Below are 20,458 nucleotides of genomic sequence, written 5' to 3' on the forward strand. Positions count from 1 at the left end.
AACCTACAAGAACAATTTTTTATCGTTTACTTTTTACGAGAAATAATGACTTATTTTTGAAACTATTTTAAGCAATACAGCATTAATCCTTATCCAATGAAGTACTTTATATACATTGTGCTACTTAATATAGATCAATATGGCCCTTTACAGCATGAAATTTAAATGAATATTTTAAAAAATGTTACAGCTTGAAAACGCGGGGACATAACGGTTTGTATTGTCTAATGACAAAAAAGTTATGAACGCTGTAAGGCTGTAGTATATTTAATATAAGCATTGCACCCATGTGAAGCCGAGGCGAATCGCTAGTTGCTTCTTAATATCTGTCTGTTTCGATACGGTGTAATAAACGTACCATTCTCTATCTGTGGCAAAGAGAATGTAATCAGTAATCACATCTGTGATCTGTCTGTGGTATAGTAACACTGGTAATAGCCAATTGGTACATGCACAACTGTTGGTACTTGGTAGGTAAATATAAATACTTTTCGTGAATTGTGAAGGGACGTAACTGTAAATTAATTGTTTTGTCTATTCATATTCTTGTGTGAAGATATGATATCAAATTATTTAGAGAAATACGAAAGACAAATATATTTATTATTTATGTTGACTTTAAAACATGAGGAAATACCATTGATTAGAGCGTGACGATTGACCGTATTGTTTGACTGGAAAAGTGACGAGACCAAACTTATTTCTACCCTTAAAACAATCATGAATTTAAATAGTCAAATGCGTGGCCCCGACCGAAGAGAAGAAAAACCCCCTTACTCTAGAATTTTCGTTGTATGCAATAAACAATTACGTGAGGAAGACTTGCGAGCAAGATTCGATAGATTTGGTGTTATTGAAGATTTATACATGCCTAAAGATCGTAACACTGGTGAGTCTAAGGGTGTTGCGTATATAAAGTATACTAAGACCTCATCAGCAGCTGCTGCTATACAAGAATTGCACATGAAAATATTAAACAATGACAGTAAACCTACTAAAGTCATGGTTGCAGTTAACAAAAACGAAAGTACAACGCAGAGCGAAAATGAGGAAAGGTACAAAAGACTATTTATTAAAGTACATAGAGATGTTAACGAAACTGAAATAAGACATCATTTTTCAAATTTCGGTCATGTGGAGTCTGTATTCTTGCAACGAGATAAAGTAACAGAAGTATGCAAAGGTTTTGCTTATGTTCAATATAAACGATTCTATGATGCTGCGAAAGCTTTTGAGGAGTGTGACAGCAAATATAAACCAGTTTTTGCTACCCCACGAGATGATTTGAAACGCAGTAGGAATAGTCTAGATTTTGATAATGCCAATATGAATTCACATACATCTAAAAAAACATTTAATAATTACAATGACCGGCATAATTCACAAAACTGTTCTGAAATTGAATTAAAATATGAAAATTCCAATTCTGAATCAGAAGATTTTAACATTGTAATTGCAACTTGTAATCCGAAATTACCACAGAAATATATTGAACAATTATTTAACATTATCCCAGGTATGGTTCAATTTCAGTATTCATGGGAAGAATTTAATCGAATTTCAAAAGCTACAATAACATATAAAGAACCTAGAAATGCTGCTTATGCTGTTCAACGATTAGATAATTTTGAATTTCCATCTGGGGAGATATTGTCTGTAAAACCAGATAAAAATCCTTTGCTCAGAGCTACTAGTGATTTGAGAAATATTGTTAATAATTTCAAACATGCAGTTGATTCTGGATCCCCTGACCTAAAGCAATTAGCCGAGGCTATAGCCAAAGCATCCTCATTAATTAGTGCAGCAACCACAGGTCAATCCAATGCAAGGGAATCACAAGATCTTAATTATTGCAGTGTCAATTTACCACCTCCTAAGCCTATAGCTGATAGTAATAGCAGAGTTGCTCAAAGGTTGTTCATTATTTGTAAACCTCAACCTCCTCCAATGTCAGTGTTACAAGATGTGTTCTGCCGCTTTGGAGATCTCATTAATGTGTCTACTATACCTAACAAAACATTTGGTTTTGCAAAATATGCATCTATGAGTAGCGCACAAGAAGCTATGTGTACTTTACATGGGGCAATAGTAGCTGGTATCAAATTAAAAGTTTTGGAGGCAGATGAAAAGCCTTTTAGTGATGGACATGAGGTAAATAAGAATGATCAAAGTGAAAATACAGACTATGATATGGACAAAAAGAGAATGAGACTTGATGACAAAGACTAGTGTTATATGTGTGTGTCACTTGTTACTTGACAACAATTTAAATGGCTGGACTTTATTGACAGGAGATTTTTAAAAGAAGTACATATTATGAATTTAAATAAATATTTTAATATATTTTTCTAATAATATTAATACTAGTTCTTCCCTTTTATCCTTGATATTTCTTTCTTTTCTCTTATTTTAATTTCTTCCATATTTCTTCAAATAATGTGAATTGGAATGAAGATATTAAATTTATAAATAAAATCCTTGCAAGTATTTTTTTATACCCATTTAATAAATCTATATAATCTATAAATTTGCAACTTAATCTTATTTAACATTCAGGTCTTAGCTTATAATCCATAATAAACATCAATATAGTTATTACAAATAACACTGGAAAAAATGTCTCGCTTATCAACTTGAGAAGTTTTAAAAAATGTAACATTTTAATTATATTAATACAATGAGATCAGTATAATATTAAATATTATTTTTAATAGCCATTAAAATAAGCAAATATATGTTTGGAAAGGTAAAAGGTATTCAATATATACATACTTATATTAATTACACAGAGATAACCTAAGATTAAACATTTAACCTACTCACTAGCTACAATTACATGTACCATTACAATTATAAATAAAGGTTAAATTAAATAACATTAATGATATCCCAATTTTGGTAATGCATGTCTTTTTATAGTACTACTCTAATAACTAACTTTGATGATCCTAACTGTCTGAAACAATTTTAGGAAAGGAGGGTAAACAATGTAAGTTTACAGATTGGGCTGCTACTACAAAATTACTTAACAAGAATAACTTTATAAAACTGATTATTTTCCTGGTCTGGGTTTTGAACCCAGTACCTTAAGATTGCCTTATTAGCAAATACACTAATAAGACAGTAAATTACATAGGCTAAATCTATAAATTCAATAATTTTACCAAATAATTTTACATTTATTGTTTTTATTTAAAAAATAATTACATTTAAAACTAATTATGCAAAAATTTAGCAGTTTTGAAGTACATTCTATATCATTTGTTATGCAAAACATAAACATTAATAGTACAGAGTTAGTAATTTTAAAAGTCTATGAGTATAAAACTATTAAATGTAAATTATAACTTGTAGATATTATATTAAATTGTTTTCATTTTGTATAAACAACATTGAGATTTATAAATATTGTATTCATGATTACAATGAGATTACAGTTAATTTTTATTCTTCATTAAATATGTTACTTCGTTGATGCAGAGCAGCAGTTTATTTATCATGTTGTCATATTGCAGTGCCATGTTGCTGTGGTGTGTTGTAGTCCAGCTTTTATTGCTCTCACTTAGCTTTGCCTTTGATTGAACCATCTGTGAATAAAGAAAATTCTGATTGAATTACCATACAGGATTATATAGAAAGAGTATTTAATTGTAATGTGTTAGTCTTTTCTTATATATTTAAATTTACTGTCAATAGCACAATTACCAAATGACAACAATGAAATAGTTATAGGTTCGATCCAGACCCCTTGGGCTATTGTTGTCCCCACTCAAAGGACAGGCTTAAAATTTAAATTGAAAAGGGAATAAGGAATATTACTAATATTCCTTTATAATAATTTACTATTCAAAATCAGCTAACATCTTTCCAGTTCAATTAGTGTGGCTTTGATGTTTTTGTTCCCACATAATAATGCAATGTTATAAATAAAACCTTCAAAGAAAACTAAGAAGAAAATAAACAAATATTTACAACAAAATGGTTAATACCCCATTTACTAATTAATGAAAAAAAATACCTTTGTGAACATATTGACATCCTCACATAACTGATCCAGCTTAGCTTCTAATTCCTTGTTCCTCTTAATACCTTCTCCATTTTTATTTAATTTCATGTTCGTTAACTGTTTTGATAGTTCATCCAGACTAGAAGCATATTGATCTAAGTCCAGATTTTCAAATACTTTATTTGGGTGTTCTTGTTGTGGATTAGGGAGGACAAAGTTTTTCCTTAAATCTTCGGCGTAACCTTTCATGGATGCAATAACATTGTCGAGATCTATATCTACAGTACTGTCGGGCATATCGGGCATTATTAATTTCGGAACACTTGCGACGATGAATTGCGACAAATCTTCGTGTCTTAAGCTGTTATTCTGCTGTGGTATATTATTTTGAACGTTGGGAATAGTGTTGAAAATCGTTTTTATTTCCGACATCACTCTTTGTGAATCTTCTAATTCTTTGTCTAAATCTTCAGTCATTTTTTGTAGTTCCTCCAGTTTAACCATGGACTGAAGGTATTGAGAAAACGCTTCCGTGTTATTTGTGCAGCTCATGTTTGATGTCAAGAATTATTTTAGTTTCCTACAAAAACGATTTCACCCCACCAACAATATATACTTTATACTGTAATTTTCTTTCAACTACCATTTGGACATTTGACAGAAAATTGATTTTTAAGTATGCATATAATTACTCTATGACTGTCGCTCTCTATTGATTTATTCCATGGGAAGTTAAAAGCTATTATGGATTAAAAATGTTTTAAAAATAACTATAATAATATTTAAAAAAAAAAACAAATATTTAAACAAACAATACTTTGTTTTTAATTTTAAATAATTTAATCTAATTGTATATGTTTTAGAAACACATTTGATTTTATTGTGTAATAATTAGTGATTACACAATAAAATCAAATGGATTAAAATAGAAGCATATTAAGTAATAAAACAGCGAGCCACTAAATAAATTAAAAAAAAAAAACATCAACTATGTAAAATCTATTAAAGATTGTAGCCGTGTGTCAACTGTCAATGCCACTGTCAGAAACAAAAACAATAGTGAACAGGTTAATGCTTTGCTTCGAGGTTTTCTATTTCTACGTAGTTTATTTTTTCCATTTTATATTGATACTGTGAGATACAGATAACAATTTAAAGAAAAACAAAAAATATACAATAGAAGTATAGATTTTGGATATTCAAAATATTATTTGAACCAATTAATTGTATAAAACTAAACAAACTCACGTGTTCATCGATAAATTTGTTCATTTTTATGTTGTGAAAGTTCTTTCACCAACATGGTACGAAAACTTAAATTTCATGAACAGAAATTGCTTAAAAAAGTAGATTTTATTTCATGGAAAGTTGACAATAATTTAAATGAAGTTAAGGTTATGAAAAAATACTTTATACAGAAACGCGAGGATTACACAAAGTGAGTATATTGGTTGTTACTTGTTATTGTGTAGAATGGCTTGGAACAGTTTAGTGTCAGTAGTCATAAATATATGTTTTAAATTTATAATAAGCAATAAGAACTATTGGCTTAATTTATATCCAGGAATAATATTTTTTGCAATAAATTTATTTACACAATATTTTAGCTTAAAGATCAATCATTCCTTAAATGAATACTGGCAACCACCGGTTGCTGCGACTATAAATTGTACAATTATACTTTATGATAATGCTTACCTAAAACCATCCCTATAACATGCTGAATTTTTAATCTTCAAATGTCAATATGGTTTTACTATTTTTTCCATACAGATACAACAAATTATCAAGGGATATAAGAGAACTAGCAAATAAGATAAAAGATTTAGATGCTAATACAGAATTCAGAACAGAGTCAAGTGCCCAACTGCTAGAGAAGCTATACCAGATGGGAATTATACCCACGCGATGGGATCTAGCCCTTGCCAGCACTGTGTCAGCAAGTGCCTTCTGTAGAAGGCGACTACCAGTTGTTATGGTTAGAAGTAAGTACTTTGAAAATATTATTTATGAATGGCATTAAAAATTATAACATAATTAAAAAAGAAAACTAATTTTGATCTTAAAGTTTTTTTTTGTTTTTTATGTGGAAGGTTGGTGTATTTGCAGATGGGCCCTCTGCAAATACACCAACCTCCTCATATCACCAATGTACCACCAACATGACACGCTGCCTCACTCACCCTTCAAACCAAATAATATAATTGTGATTAGGTACAAATATACAATATTTATGATATTTTTAGATAAAATGTCAGAGTCCATAAAAGAAGCTACAAAGTTTATAGAACAAGGACATGTGAGAGTTGGTCCAGAAGTTGTTAAAGATCCAGCATTTTTAGTCACAAGGTCTTTAGAAGATTTTGTTACATGGGTAGATGGTTCGGCTATCAGAAAACATGTGTTAGAATACAATGAAATGGTAAGTTTATACATAATTTTTAATAGTATATTTTAATCTATTAGCAGCAATAATTAATTAACATATTAATGTAATTTGCTAATAGTTTTTCTTAACTATGAAAAAATCTTGATAAATATATCTTTATTTACAATACAACTTTATTTTACTTAAGTTATATCTACATTTATTTTACATCCACACTTATGATAAAAAATTCACAATTCCATTATTTTAAATATATATATATATAAATTGATTGTCACCTGTTGTTAGCTATATATATCAAGTAAATAGACAAAGATCTCTATTCTAAGGAGATGGAGATAAGTTTGTAATGTGAGGGTGAATGTTTTGTATAAGAAACTCAGTGATAAGTTTATTTAATCCTATGTTATTTGATTGAGATCATACAAATAGGCCATCTAGGTTCAGATAGCCATACACCAAATTACCTTAATTTTTATCTTAACAATAAATACCACATATTATGTTCACCATAATTTATAATACTATACTCTAATGTTTGATTATTTTTTGTTACAGAGAGACGACTTTGAAATGCTATAAGATTTAAGAATTGAGTTTGTAAATAATAAATACTTTGAAACATAAAATATGTTTTTATAATATACAAACTTAATCTACAAGCTAACTGCCAGTCATGAGTTCATACTGGTAAATGTTTTACAATGTTACCAATTCCATTTCTCCCCCTTAAAGTTGAAATATTACAACCAGTACATTCTGTGGATGTTTATATTATCAAATAAACCTTTTAGGCCAACATTTCATTTCAGCTTTCTAGACTCAATAGTTTGGGCTGTGCATTAATATTCCAAATAAACAATTTTATAAGCAGTTTTTAGTGTTTAGAATGTCTTTGTTTCCTATTTACATGTTTAAAACTATTTAGAAGTCCACTATAATGCTGTACATGCATTATAACTATTCAAAGCTATAAGTCCAATCCAAGACATCATCACATCATATGGGCAGTATGTTTTCCCTTTCACCACGATTTTCTAGCAAAGTAGCTATTCTCACAAGTGCATTAGCTTGTACAGTTGCAGCTTCTGCTAAATTCTTTAAAGCTTCAGCTTGAACAAGAGCTGCATCAGCATTTTTTTCTGATATGATTGCTCTTTTTTCTTCTGCCTTTGATCGACTGAGATCAGCTTCTGCACGTTTTTTCTCAACCTCAATAAGCCATTTTGGATATATACCTGCAAAAGGAGTCATCAAATTGAATACAAAAATTATAATTAATTTCAAAATTAAACAAATATATGTTTGAGAAATTTGTTCTAAATGTTAATTTTTTCTAAAGAAAATGTACACATTTTTTTAAAATTAAAGTAAGTTTTTTTTACTTTGTATAGTTGGTTCATTTGGCTCCTCTTCAGATTCATCATCAAATTCCTCATTTGAATTTTCACTCATACTGCTGTCTCTTTCAACTGTAAAAGTTAAATAACAATAAATGACGAAGCCGCAGCAACTATTTAATCAAAAATGTATTAATAATGAAGATTGTTACATGTATTCACTATTTACAATGCATATCCACTGTAAGGACCTCAAGACAAGGAAGCCTACAATGTGACCCGTCATTGAAGTTATTGCATAGACCACAAGAGTCCTCTTTATAGTTTGCTTTTAAAAAAATTAAACCTATTTTAGTAAAAAAAAGTACTTATATATTTATTTACAATGTTATTTAGTTTATCTATTTCTTTATCTATTTTATTTCAATATTTCTGGCTGATGTTTATCTTAATTTGTTAGATATGTTAAAGAATAATTTCAATGCAATAGTTAAAATGCAAAACTTTTTTAGTTTTCATGCCTTACCTGAGCATCGATCACTAGAATCACTGTGCATGAAAGATAAATCGTCATGTCCATTCTCTTGGTAAGCCTCTAATTTAACTTCTGGTGGACACTGAAAATTTTCAGAAAAAGACAATTTAAGAATGCAAAAAAGCATAAAACACTAGCAAAGTAGTAAAGCATGTGATTATTTCTATCACTACGTACTTGACATAAAAATAGATTAAAGATACTATGATGAAGTTGCAATTTCTATAAGTTACACAGAGCTTGACTCACAGAAATTAAATTATTAAAGGGATCAACAGAAACCTTAGACATATTTCCGCCAAAATGAGGACCTAAGATAATTAGAGCTCTCTTCTCTAGTCTTGTCAAAGGATTTATGATATTTTTTGATGCACCAGGTCTCTTTCTCTTCTTGATCAGCCTTACTTTATTTTTGAGTTTATTTTTGAAGTCACTCCAATACTACAATCAGCAAACTTCAATTAAAAAAATATTTTGTAAATTATTATACACTGTAATATGAAATTATGGATACCTAAACAAATAAAAAACTGTATAATATAAGTGCTTACTTATTAAATTGATCCTTAAATAGAATAATTTTCCTAAAATGAAACATTTATAAGTATCGGTGATTATAGGTAGTGAACTTTCTAGAAAATATGTCCCTTAATATTTAAATTTTAAGACAAACCTTACTCCAACCATCTGATGTCTTCCTGGTACCCGATCTAGTGTTGTTTAACATTTTTGTTAGTTCATTCCACAAACTTTTAGACTTATGTCTTGCTTCTAGCGTGCGAGCGCTTCCTGTTGCAAGCCCTACGTGTTGTCCCATGAAATCAATTAATATTTTGAATTGCTCATAGGAGATATGACGAGAACAATTGATGTTGTCAGTCATTTTGCCCACTATTTTTTACATATTTGATGTAATTTCGGCCTAAAGTTCCAACAATTTATGTCCAATTTAGTAATAATAACAAGTTTGAGTTTTAGGACCAAGCAGTGTTGTCAAAACAAATAAATAGTTATGTATATATATTATATATATATATAGACATTTTAGTGTCATATACATTTATGTTTCACTCAGTTCACATAATATCTGTCACTATAATATTGACAATGAGTTTCGATTGACTATTTAATTATATCAATAGTTTTACTAGTTAGCGAATTAAAAGACTTAATGATTATCGATTATCTTTTATGTAAAGGTAACGATGTTTTCGCTTTACTTAAAATGTTAATGAATTAAACATTAAGCATTATTATATTCATCATTCATTTACGATTAAATCGATATAAATAAATTGATATTAGTTTAACGATATACAAAACAACATTGCAATGTTCACATTTGCTAAAGTGGAATTAGTACACCAACTTTCTTTAGTCAACTATTGTCAAGAGTATTAAAAAAAATGATATTAATTTTATTTGACTATAATTCACGAATAATAATTGATACGTTTGGTTAATACATATTAACTTACTATTACGTTTTTATAGATCTTTTTTTTAATAACTGTAATCACAATAGTTAAACAAAACCACAAGTTTTATTTTAATGGAACTACAAACAAAATTACGTATAAAGGTTAAATAAAGAAACAACAGTTAAGTTTTAGCGTGCAAATTTAGATACTTTTGAATATATAAATATAAATTTAGATACTTTTTTTTATCCGATCTAATACACCTTATTGTCAGAATGATTTGATTTTTCCCATTATATTTAACCCGATTTTTAAACCAATTATTGAATGTAATATAATAAGTCACAATTTAAATAGACGATTTAGACTTTTTATTTACAACAGGTTTGCAAATTATGCAAATAAAAAAAAAATTATGACTATTTAATTTTTTTGGCATTTTTATCATTAGCACAGGTCAATCTTTTAATACGATTTTTTTTTATCAAAGAATGGCAACAAACAACATCTATCTATCCTGCGCGAGTGTGCGCGGAGAAAATTAAGAAAAAATAAAAAGAAAAGAAATGGCAGTTACTAGAGAGAAAGAAAATTGTTCAAGAAAAATTAATGGAAATATACCTGCATTATCTCTCAACAGTGATAATATGTCGACATCTACAGATAGTGACGACGTAGCGGATCCGACATATGAAATAAGAAACATTCAAAGTATTATAAATGTGACCCGTGAAAACATTGACGCTTTAAATGCAAGGTTCGCTGGTTTACAGCATCCGCCTTCACTGTATCTTTCGGAATACCAGGAGTTGACTGCGAAGTTGCATAATTTAGAACTTAGGGAACAGACATTGCGTGAACTGTTACAAAGTGATTCGCCGGACCGAAGCGAAGAATATTCTTGGCAAGATGACTCGAAGAAGTACGACACACTCACGCGGCAGCCTAAGGTGTTCCTTAGGGCTCACCTGCCGAACCAGCAACGTACAAGCGTGCAGGTGAAAGAAGGAGTGACGCTGCGAGAGGCGCTGATGAAGGCGCTTAAACTCCGTAATTTAACTTGTGAAATTTGCGAAGTGGTTAGGACAGGCAATAATGAAGGTATACCATGGGATATCGACATTACGATGATCGATGCTGAAGAGGTCAGTGATTTCATTTTCAGTATAGTAATATTGAACTAATAAAGGTAATAAAGTGCTCATATAACTCTAGATTGCTTAAAATATACTTTTTAAGTCATAAGTTTTGTTAAATTTCATATAATATATTTCTGTTGTATTGGGTGATTGAGTGTAGATATTGTCCTTTTTATATGTTTGTTGAAATCAAAGACAAATCATTGTTCCTTGCAGGAATGTCTAGTTTAATTCAGTAACGTTCTAAATAAAAATAAAAAGTTTACACTCATACTTGATTTATTTCGTATATCTGTACTAATAGTATAAAGATGTATAATTTGTTTCTTTGTATGTAGGGGAATTAATTAAACAAAAAAAAAAAATAATGGTAGAAAGCTAAAATAATCCTGAGTGCTATAGGGAATAATATTCTAAATTAATAAATAACAACAATGCAATGCAAATAAGTACAGTTTAATTCATAATTTATACTAAGCCTAATTTAAAATTCCAGGTGACAGTTAGAATTCTAGACAAACTCCCGATAATGTCTCACATGTCACATCAGTTCACCCGTAAGACATTTTTCACATTGGCATTCTGTGAATGCTGTCGGAGGCTGCTCTTCAATGGTTTCTATTGCTCTCAGTGCAATTTCAAATTTCATCAGAGATGTGCAGACAAAGTGCCAAGTATTTGCCATCAGGTTAGTACCTGTTTCAACTTATTTATAAAAACACAGGCTATTACAACAACACAATGACAATTTAAATGTGTTTATTAGTAAGAAAATGAACAAAATTAATCAATTGGTTTAGTAGGAGAAGAATTCTAATCAAGCATGTATAAAGACTAATGAAGGAATATTCTAGTAGATCTTATGTTTCACCTGAGTACAATTCGTCACTATTGTAATGCAAATTTGAATAAATAAAGTTTTAATTTTAATTTGCAATAAATTTTATGTTACACTGAAGTTAACTTATGAAATACTATACAATAATTAAAATGTCTAAATTTTTGTTTATATGGGGAATAAAACAATATAGTTTTAATATAAAATTATTCTTAACTAATGTTCTAAAATTCTCCAGGTCCGGATGACTGACACATATTATGCAGCATTGCTCGCCAAAAATCCTGAGACTCAAGCGGGCATCCTCTACCTACCTTCACATTTTAGCTATCACCAAAATAAGTTAGTATCACAATTATCTAAGATATTGCTGCTTAAAGTCAAATATGAGACAAATACAAATATCGTAAGATTTTAAACATCACTGTGTTAAATTATATACATATGTTTAGCTCACACAAAATAAGTTAATAAATTTGAATAAAATTATAAGATTATTAAATCAGATGTGCATTAAATATCGAATTTTGATTCATCAATAGTATTTAAAGAAAGAAAATAAGTTCTCATTCATGTGAAACCACAAAGTTATTTTGCCAGCTTTAAAAAATACTAACTAATGCTTTCTAGGCATTAGTGAGTATAAGTTTTAAACAAATACTTTGACAACATTAAAAATGCTACTTTTTTGCTATAATAATGATAAATTAATATAATACATTATTCAAGATTTTTACATTTTCCAATGATATTGCGTCAATTCAATGTCAAAGATTTTTTATTAGGTGTGGTAAGGTTGGCCCTATGCAATGAATCTTCCAGCTGCCAACTGTAACTGTACAATGTACACTTGATCTGATGAACACTTAAAAGTTTTTGAACAAAGACAAGCATTGCTTTTTACTTAAAAGTTAATTTAATTAAACTTACCACTATTTGATATGTTTGTATTTTATGTATTTGGATGCATAGCTGATGTTCAGCAAGTAGGATTTTACAGGAACTTGTGAATCATTATTTAACTGATTTATATTAACTGTAAAGTTAGTTTGTGATGTTGATTCAAACAATAAGAACTGAGAGGAGCCTCGCTAGATAATATTTTCCATCGAGAAAAGTACAACTAATTGTTGATTAAAAATAAATTATAATGTTAATATTAGGGCAATTTTTACTGACAGCGGTTGTTGTCAATTTGATTTAGAGCATCCACCTTTGATCTAGTTAGTTGTGTCATTACAGTTTACGCATGGTAGTGGTCAATTCTTCTCACTCATTTCTGTAATGTCTTACTGGGAACTGTTACAATACAGGCTAATAAGCATATATACATTTATTGACATTGAATATTACAATGAATTTTTTTGTCTAAACTTAATGTAAATTTCTATCTTGTATATCCAAAATAGTTTTTTAAAACAAATTTAAGAATAAATAAACAAAATTAGTTTTATATATATGTTTGAAATATAATTAAATACAATATATTGTACATGTTCAGGTCTGCCTCCCCGGCTAAGAAGATGGAGTTTGATGTTAACTGGTGAATATTGACTCCATCGACATTTAAACCTTTTTGTTTTTTTGAAGTGGAACTTATTTGACAGCGATAACAATAAAATTTAACAGCAACGATTTTATACGCAACATCTGAGATGCAAAAAGGTTTCACTTCTGTCACATGTGCTACAGTTTATTTTGTTTTTCAATGTTTCGAATAAAAATGTGTGATTTTTTTTTTTAATGTAAAAACTATCTAATTTTACAACAACAAAACTGCTACTGTCTTTTGACCAATCTGTTGAGTGAATAATTTAAATGTTACACATTTCATTTTCTGTAAACTATGTATATCTATGTGCTATTATTTCTATGTATTTAGATATAATTTCATTCTAACATACGTTTGTGTGTTGTCAAGTGTTGTTTGTACATTTGCTATGTGGTTCAATAATATTTTACATCATTAACAATATGTAAATGTTTAAAATGTACTAATGTGTTACTTTATTTTAGGCAACAACATCCTCGGTCACTCAATCAGCAGGACCGATCGAATTCAGCTCCTAATGTTTGCATCAATATGGTACAGCGGCCCATGACCCTCGCCGAGCACCAGAGAAAACAGAATCAGGTAACATTTAAAAGGATACTTTGAATATTAAAATTAAATCATTAAATAAACATTTTTAAAACATGTGAATACCAATATTGTATAATGACTTTAATATTGATAAACTCTGCTAAACATAATCACGTAAGAGATTGAAGAGTGAGTGACTCAATGTAATTATACACAAGAGACATAATATCTTAGAGCCCATGGTTGAAGCTGTATTGATGGTGTTAAAAGTGATTTAAACTTTTTTTAGGGTCAAGGTGATGTCTTATAAAGAGGGTCATTTTCAACTGAAATATCAATAGTCCGTTTCTAGTTTAATAAATATTCAATAATATTGTTTCCAGTGTAGTAACTCGCCGCAGTCAACCAACTACCTAACGTCGAGTCGAAATAACAAAGACGACAAAGACAAGGGCGATCAACCACAAAGTCAGAGCACTCAGGTTAGGATTATCTACACTTATATTACTGAGAGGTAAAATTTGTTTGTTTATTTGTATGCAGTAATCTCAGAAACTAATGAGCATTCTAAAAAAAATACTCGTAGAAAGCTACATTATTTGTGACGGCAACGGTACAGTGTACAACTGTACCATATAAAATGTACCTCTGCGAAACAGGCGCTAGCTTAATACATAGAGAATAATTTTATACGAAGTGTCCAGTCGCCCGCTTATCGAATTAAAATGATCATTCGATTACAGGATGATACATATAAATGAATTAAAAAAGAACTCAAGGCGAGGGTACAATTATATCATTACTGTGATCGAACGATAAATTAATTTTATTCATCCTCTCAACGGACGACCGGCCTCAGCCCGTTCTATATTTATAATCCATAGCCATATCCATAGATCCCACTAATCCAAAGTAGTGACGCGAGGGCGCATGGCGCAGTGAGAGTGTGTGTGTGCGCAGGCGTCGCCGACGGGCACGCTGCGGCCGCGGCGGGCGCGCGCGCGCTCGGCCGACGAGTCGTGGAAGCACGCGCTGTCGCCGCGCGAGAGCTACGACGACTGGGTCATACACGCCGACGAGATCCTCATCGGCGCGCGCATCGGTACGTGCCGCTCGCCGCTCGCCGCTCGCCGCGCAACGGGCGTCACACTCGCGACACTTTCCTAGTGCGCACTGCGCGTGTGCTCGGTGGCCGGTTGCTCTTGGCCAGTATTTTTTCTTCGATGTTCTCTCAGCTTTGACAGTCTCTCTAGACATATAAAAATCAAAGAAAATAAGGTTAACAAATGTTGTTGGTATTGTTACACTTGTCTCGCGCACACGAGCGTCTCTCACTCGTGCTGATTGCACACTGATAATGATTAAACGTGAACGGCGTGAGTAGATCTGTAAGTGCTGACGCTTTTGAATTTTCACTTTCTCCAAGATTAATTGAAGTTTAAATTTAAAGTTAGCTCTGAGAAAATAAGCAAGAAACTCAGTTTTTTGAAGCATTATGAAAATCGAGCAATTACAATACGATCTCACCTTTTGCTTATCAATATTAGAATATATTTCCAATTATTTTGACCGATGCAGTACCAAGGCTAGAACCAAATTGTAACGATCGAGACTGCTGAGCTTTCATAGAAAATATTTGCATTGGCTTTCAACACTTAAATTACCATAAAAAAATTAATCGATACTTTCAAAATTTAGTGCAGTATACTAAAATAGCATACATTAATAATTTAATGAAATGCGAAGATTTTAAGAAAATATGTCCCCAGGGTCGGGCAGCTTCGGAACGGTGTACAAGGCGCACTGGCACGGGCCGGTCGCCGTCAAGACGCTCAACGTGAAGACGCCCACGCCGGCGCAGCTGCAAGCTTTCAAGAACGAGGCGAGTTACCGGACTCCACTTCATCACATTAACATATAACCACTTCGCCGACTAATTAACAGCATTTTATATGATATATAGTCCGCGACGTGGCTTAGACGCTTTCGTAGCTCGACGGTGAGGTGTTCTTGAAACATGTCGGCAAATAACGCAAAATGTGTCGGTAACGGTAACGATATCCGCGCAGGTGGCGGTGCTCCGCAAGACGCGGCACTGCAACATCCTGCTGTTCATGGGCTGCGTGTCGAAGCCGTCGCTGGCCATCGTGACGCAGTGGTGCGAGGGCTCGTCGCTGTACCAGCACCTGCACGTGCTGGAGACGCCGCTGCCCATGCTGCACCTCATCGACGTGGCGCGCCAGACCGCGCAGGGCATGGACTACCTGCACGCCAAGAACATCATACACAGGTGCGGCCCGGACGCGCGAGCCTCGTTTATTGTTTTGCTCAGAATTACGTCAGTCGTCAAGAGACGAGACTTAATCACATTAGCGGTTTTAATCCGTGTCGTAATAATACATTTAATACATATCGCGACAGTTTAAATATTAACACAAGATATCTATCACCAGCATTTAAATATCAGCATATCGGTAGATTTCAAATGTTGCTTCAAAAGTCGAACTTGATTCTCTTATCCACAAAGTACTGAATATTATTTTAAATATGGTTTCAATATTTTTCCAGGGACCTGAAATCAAACAATATATTTTTAAGAGATGACTGGTCAGTTAAAATCGGAGACTTCGGTCTAGCCACAGCGAAAGTACGGTGGTCAGGTAAGGAACACATATTTTGTAAATATTTTATTGTAAGTAAAATTTAAGAAGTAGACACTTCCAAATTCGTCTGTCAAAGAGAAGATTTCGAACTTCTTTCACTACACTACGGTGCAACAGTGCGGATTTATGGAGACACGAGGGGCGAAGTTTAATCCGGCACATGCGGAAACTGCATTTCCTGATATTTTCCTTCACCAATTTCTTTTAAAAAAATGTTAAGATTCATGTGTCTAACCAAGACGTCTAACGGGATGACGTCTTATGTGTGACGTGTAGGTCTGTTATACACGATTTTATCAATCGTATTCAGCATCTCATCGGTGTATAATAAAGAGTATTCAGAAGAAATTCACAAGATACTGAATCGGTCGTAGAGTTGACTTCGTAACCGGGGGTGACTCAGTAGAACAGATAAATAGTTCCGTAAAGCGTTAAGTGCAAAATGATAAGTGTCCCCGTGTGTAAGCGTGGGGCTCCCCGCGGGCGAGCACCGCGCGCGCCGCATAGCGCCGCCGCCGAGGTGCGTTTTCGCAGGACACGCTTACACCGTTCGTCTCCCTGAACTCTCCCGAGAGAGGTGAGTTCTCCTTTCCCGGTACGAGGTCCCCGAAACGGTGATGCCGTCGAACTCGAAGGACCGTCGGCGATGAGCGATTAGAAGAGAAGTGAAAGTCCCGCCCCGCCCGCAGACTCGTCGACGCTGGGCGGCGTGCAGTGGCAGCAGCCCACCGGCTCCATCCTGTGGATGGCGCCCGAGGTCATCCGCATGGACGAGCCCGTGCCCTACACGTTCCGCTCCGACGTGTACGCCTACGGCATCGTGCTGTTCGAGCTCATGGCCGGCGAGCTGCCCTACTCGCACCTCAACAACAAGGACCAGGTCACCGCTTCAACTACTTAGCTCGCACCTAAACATTTATATAAAGTAACAGCCCCTGAGTTACAGCTTAACATATTGGTACGCCTTACATACAGCCATTTACTAGGTGGCGGGGCTTCGGACACTCATCCTAGTATTGTCGTGTTCCCCTTTGAAGCATGAGTGAGCCAGTGTAGCTAGAGGCACAAAGCACGTAACATCTAGTTCCGAAGGGGGTGGCGCATTGGCGATGTAGGGATTGGTTAGAACGGCAAGGCGCCAACGTGTATGTGCCCGGTGCGCAGATCCTGTGGACGGTGGGCCGCGGGCTGCTGCGGCCCGACGCGCGGCGCCTGCGGCAGGACGCCCCGCAGGCCCTGAAGCGCCTGTTCGAGGACTGCATCAAGTTCGACCGCGAGCAGCGGCCGCTGTTCCGGCAGATCCTCGCGTCGCTGGAGTCCATGCTGCGCGCCATGCCCAAGATCACCCGCAGCGCGTCGGAGCCCAGCCTCAACCGGCAGCTGCACGCGTCGGACGACTACCTGAGCTACAGCTGCGCCTCGCCGAAGACGCCCGTCAACTTTCAGTTCAACACGGATACGAGCTTCCCTGCCTTTTACGGGTAATTTTCCCATTTTCTATTGAATTCAATCTATTTGGGATCTCAGTACATTTCTAGTGTAATCAGACTTGTGACTGACCATTGATCATTGATTTATGATTATTTTAAATTCAATAATTACTATTATGGAGTATGAGAATATTTACTTACCTTATTTCTTTCTTTCTTTCTTAGTTAACACCTCGTCACCTATTGCTAAATATTATATATTTTCCCTATCATCCCATACATGTATCCAAAAATATAAATTATTATTTTTATGAAAAGATACGTAATTTTACTTCAACTATGACCCGTTTTAGAGTAATAATAACAACATCAAATGTAATGCATAAAAATGCATGTATGGTATATTAATATATTTACTCTTTGGACGCATCAATTAATATCATTCTATTAAAAATTCGAAGTCATAATCTCCTTTAGGTTTTCAAAAAAAAATGTACCTGTTAGATATCAAAGTACACGTTTGGTTATAGAGCTACTAATAATTATTATTTCGTTATTTTTCATTTCCATTTAAGATGAAATAAATCGAATATATGAATATAATGTAATTAGTTTTTTGTAATGTCAATTTTTTTTTTGCCCACAGCATCTCAGTGCCTAACCAGCGCCACGCCTAGAGCCGCGCCGCCCGCGTCCCGCGCCCCGCGCCCCGCGCCCCGCGCCGCCCGCGCACACGATCTCAACGCATTCATTTATATTATTTATTTATACAATATTTATACACACCGAGATCTCATCCGTTGCTTGTTTATATGTATCATATAAAACAAAATTGAATATATAACGATATTTTTGAAACGTCACTAATCACTTGAAACTTCGACTTCGGCTATGGATATGGCTCAGTCTATCGGATGAGATGGGATCGGTGGATCTAGCGAGGATCGAATGTATTCGAGTGGCTAGTCGCAGGTTCCGTATCTTTAGATCGAAGCCTTATAACGTAGGTCCTACGAACTTTACGTGATCACGACTGTACTGATCCACACGTGTAGATTGTAAAATTGTAAATATTAAACGAGCAATTATTAACGTATGACTAACATGGACGCTTAAACGACTGCTTACTGTAAGAAGTGGGTTCGAGGCCGCTGAACAAATCGTTTTTGTCTATAGACTAAGAGTTATTAATTAATATATCAAGGTAATTTCGATTTAAACTACGAGACGATTAGTGCCTTCCCAAGTTACAATAGTCGAAATGTCATTCATTTATCGATAAGTATGTTCAGCTAATTATAATTGTGAACTAAATATCTTAAATTTTATATATTTTTTCATAATGTCTCATGTAATTGATAATTTTAATATTGTTGGTAATACGCAGTTGTTTTGTTTTACGGTACAACCCCGATTTAGTCGGTCACATGAAGTTGGTGAATGTTACATCATGTGGATATTCCGTTGATAGTCTTGAAGTCTTGTTTTTATAAATAAGTGTTTTTTTCTTGTTTTTCACTTCTCTTCTAAGACATGACTCTTTTTTTTAATATTAAGTAGTCGAAGATATCGAAGATACGCACTGTTAATCCGCTTAGTCGGGTTAGTCGGGGTTATACAGTAAAAGCAAATGGCACTGGGACTGAATATTGTCACACAAGACAACGCCGGTTGTGGTTGTATGAGGGATATTGGAATGTTGAGATTAATTTTATTGTATAGCAATAGGAAATGTACGCATAATATCTGAATCAAAGTATTATTTGTAAAATATTAGCGAAATGCGACTATCAACACTGAATGTAATTTATTCGTAATCGTATCAAATGTAAATAAATTATTGTAATTATCTTAGCTTTATGTCGGTTTAAGAACCTTGTGTATACATAAATTTAAAGCATAATTATTGTAAGAACACAATAAATTATTGTTTCAATTTAAATATGTTTTATTCACTTAACACACCAATCACACCTTAATCGTAATGTTAATTGATTTACTTTACTAGTCAAAGGTCGCCTATTCTGTTCCAAACTTTTTAGAGCTTAGCACCATGTTGCTTCAATAACCGGCATTGAATAGTATATAAACAGTTCAGTCAGCTGAATATCATCCAAAACATGCAGCTTTTCTTACGACCTTTTCCCACACGGCAAAAGACAAGATGGGTTACAAATTAAGTAGTTGAAAACGCACGGTGCTGGACTGCTTATGAACCAGCGTCGGTTAACCGAGTTTATAGAAGAGTGCTTCCTAAGATCCATGTATTCTATCCACTTAGGTGTAATATTTGTGGTACAAACCCTCAAAGCTATGTATTTATTATATAATGACCGTCGGCCTTAGATCTACCGACGCAATGGACCATATTATCTCTGTATGAAGAGCATGATTGATAAGTAGTTAGAAAAATGGGTCAGTTATTTTTTTTAATATTATTTTCTCTTGTACCAATAACAATACTCTCTGATCAGCTATATAGCTGATATAATGAAATAGTTACGTTGAAGAACTATTGACATCACCAAATAGAAAAATTAAAGTGGTTAAGAATGAATCTGTTCATCATACATGTAAAAAAAAAACAAAAACCTTTTTTTTATACACATGGCTC

At 33.4% G+C, this 20,458-nt stretch overlaps 5 protein-coding genes across 7 annotated transcripts; 3 read left to right on the forward strand and 2 right to left on the reverse strand.

Moving 5' to 3' along the window:
• Nucleotides 1–428: 428 nt before the first annotated feature.
• Nucleotides 429–2,480, forward strand: LOC125073348 (RNA-binding protein 45-like). The gene has a single exon (XM_047684142.1). It carries the CDS (start codon nucleotides 721–723, stop codon nucleotides 2,227–2,229), a length of 1,509 nt encoding a protein of 502 aa, XP_047540098.1. The 5' UTR covers nucleotides 429–720; the 3' UTR covers nucleotides 2,230–2,480.
• Nucleotides 2,481–2,537: 57 nt separating this feature from the next.
• Nucleotides 2,538–4,677, reverse strand: LOC125073353. Its single transcript, XM_047684156.1, has 2 exons — nucleotides 4,019–4,677; nucleotides 2,538–3,587 (listed from the first exon to the last, which is right to left on the reverse strand). The coding sequence occupies exons 1-2, from the start codon at nucleotides 4,556–4,558 to the stop codon at nucleotides 3,438–3,440; spliced, it is 690 nt and encodes a 229-aa protein (XP_047540112.1). The 5' UTR covers nucleotides 4,559–4,677; the 3' UTR covers nucleotides 2,538–3,437.
• A 377-nt stretch (nucleotides 4,678–5,054) lies between these two features.
• LOC125074832 (U3 small nucleolar ribonucleoprotein protein IMP3) lies at nucleotides 5,055–7,024 on the forward strand. The gene is made up of 4 exons (XM_047686291.1): nucleotides 5,055–5,444; nucleotides 5,780–5,991; nucleotides 6,253–6,428; nucleotides 6,954–7,024. Exons 1-4 carry the CDS (start codon nucleotides 5,308–5,310, stop codon nucleotides 6,975–6,977), a joined length of 549 nt encoding a protein of 182 aa, XP_047542247.1. The 5' UTR covers nucleotides 5,055–5,307; the 3' UTR covers nucleotides 6,978–7,024.
• Nucleotides 7,025–7,160: 136 nt separating this feature from the next.
• On the reverse strand, nucleotides 7,161–9,262 carry LOC125074822. 2 transcript variants are annotated; one of them, XM_047686279.1, is made up of 5 exons: nucleotides 8,944–9,262; nucleotides 8,553–8,711; nucleotides 8,262–8,352; nucleotides 7,781–7,867; nucleotides 7,161–7,633 (listed from the first exon to the last, which is right to left on the reverse strand). In XM_047686279.1, the coding sequence occupies exons 1-5, from the start codon at nucleotides 9,151–9,153 to the stop codon at nucleotides 7,395–7,397; spliced, it is 786 nt and encodes a 261-aa protein (XP_047542235.1). In that variant the 5' UTR covers nucleotides 9,154–9,262; the 3' UTR covers nucleotides 7,161–7,394. The 2 variants fall into 2 exon arrangements, with proteins under 2 accessions (XP_047542235.1, XP_047542225.1); XM_047686269.1 differs by having other exon boundaries at nucleotides 8,520–8,711.
• A 936-nt stretch (nucleotides 9,263–10,198) lies between these two features.
• LOC125072394 (raf homolog serine/threonine-protein kinase Raf) lies at nucleotides 10,199–19,757 on the forward strand. 2 transcript variants are annotated; one of them, XM_047683021.1, is made up of 13 exons: nucleotides 10,199–10,836; nucleotides 11,327–11,518; nucleotides 11,907–12,010; nucleotides 13,170–13,211; nucleotides 13,685–13,802; nucleotides 14,135–14,233; nucleotides 14,712–14,853; nucleotides 15,521–15,633; nucleotides 15,821–16,041; nucleotides 16,320–16,411; nucleotides 17,104–17,294; nucleotides 17,579–17,895; nucleotides 18,491–19,757. In XM_047683021.1, exons 1-13 carry the CDS (start codon nucleotides 10,258–10,260, stop codon nucleotides 18,519–18,521), a joined length of 2,241 nt encoding a protein of 746 aa, XP_047538977.1. In that variant the 5' UTR covers nucleotides 10,199–10,257; the 3' UTR covers nucleotides 18,522–19,757. The 2 variants fall into 2 exon arrangements, with proteins under 2 accessions (XP_047538977.1, XP_047538985.1); XM_047683029.1 differs by lacking the exon at nucleotides 13,170–13,211.
• The last annotated feature ends 701 nt before the right edge of the window (nucleotides 19,758–20,458 follow it).

This window comes from Vanessa atalanta, chromosome 2 (assembly GCF_905147765.1).
Source record: "Vanessa atalanta chromosome 2, ilVanAtal1.2, whole genome shotgun sequence".
NCBI classification, from domain to species: domain Eukaryota; kingdom Metazoa; phylum Arthropoda; class Insecta; order Lepidoptera; family Nymphalidae; genus Vanessa; species Vanessa atalanta.

Excerpts from the sequence above, each read along its gene's own strand:
- LOC125073348 (XM_047684142.1), top strand. The coding sequence starts at position 721 with ATGAATTTAAATAGTCAAATGCGTGGCCCCGACCGAAGAGAAGAAAAA.
- LOC125073353 (XM_047684156.1), bottom strand. The coding sequence starts at position 4,558 with ATGAGCTGCACAAATAACACGGAAGCGTTTTCTCAATACCTTCAGTCC. Across the intron at positions 3,588-4,018 it reads ATGTCAATATGTTCACAAAG|ATGGTTCAATCAAAGGCAAA; the intron begins GTATTTTTTTTC and ends CTTTATTCACAG.
- LOC125074832 (XM_047686291.1), top strand. The coding sequence starts at position 5,308 with ATGGTACGAAAACTTAAATTTCATGAACAGAAATTGCTTAAAAAAGTA. Across the intron at positions 5,992-6,252 it reads ACCAGTTGTTATGGTTAGAA|ATAAAATGTCAGAGTCCATA; the intron begins GTAAGTACTTTG and ends TGATATTTTTAG. Across the intron at positions 6,429-6,953 it reads TGTTAGAATACAATGAAATG|AGAGACGACTTTGAAATGCT; the intron begins GTAAGTTTATAC and ends TTTTTGTTACAG.
- LOC125074822 (XM_047686269.1), bottom strand. The coding sequence starts at position 9,153 with ATGACTGACAACATCAATTGTTCTCGTCATATCTCCTATGAGCAATTC. Across the intron at positions 8,712-8,943 it reads CATCAGATGGTTGGAGTAAG|TATTGGAGTGACTTCAAAAA; the intron begins GTTTGTCTTAAA and ends TGCTGATTGTAG. Across the intron at positions 7,634-7,780 it reads AAATGAACCAACTATACAAA|GTATATATCCAAAATGGCTT; the intron begins GTAAAAAAAACT and ends CTCCTTTTGCAG.
- LOC125072394 (XM_047683021.1), top strand. The coding sequence starts at position 10,258 with ATGGCAGTTACTAGAGAGAAAGAAAATTGTTCAAGAAAAATTAATGGA. Across the intron at positions 16,042-16,319 it reads GCCAAGAACATCATACACAG|GGACCTGAAATCAAACAATA; the intron begins GTGCGGCCCGGA and ends ATATTTTTCCAG. Across the intron at positions 17,295-17,578 it reads ACCTCAACAACAAGGACCAG|ATCCTGTGGACGGTGGGCCG; the intron begins GTCACCGCTTCA and ends CCCGGTGCGCAG.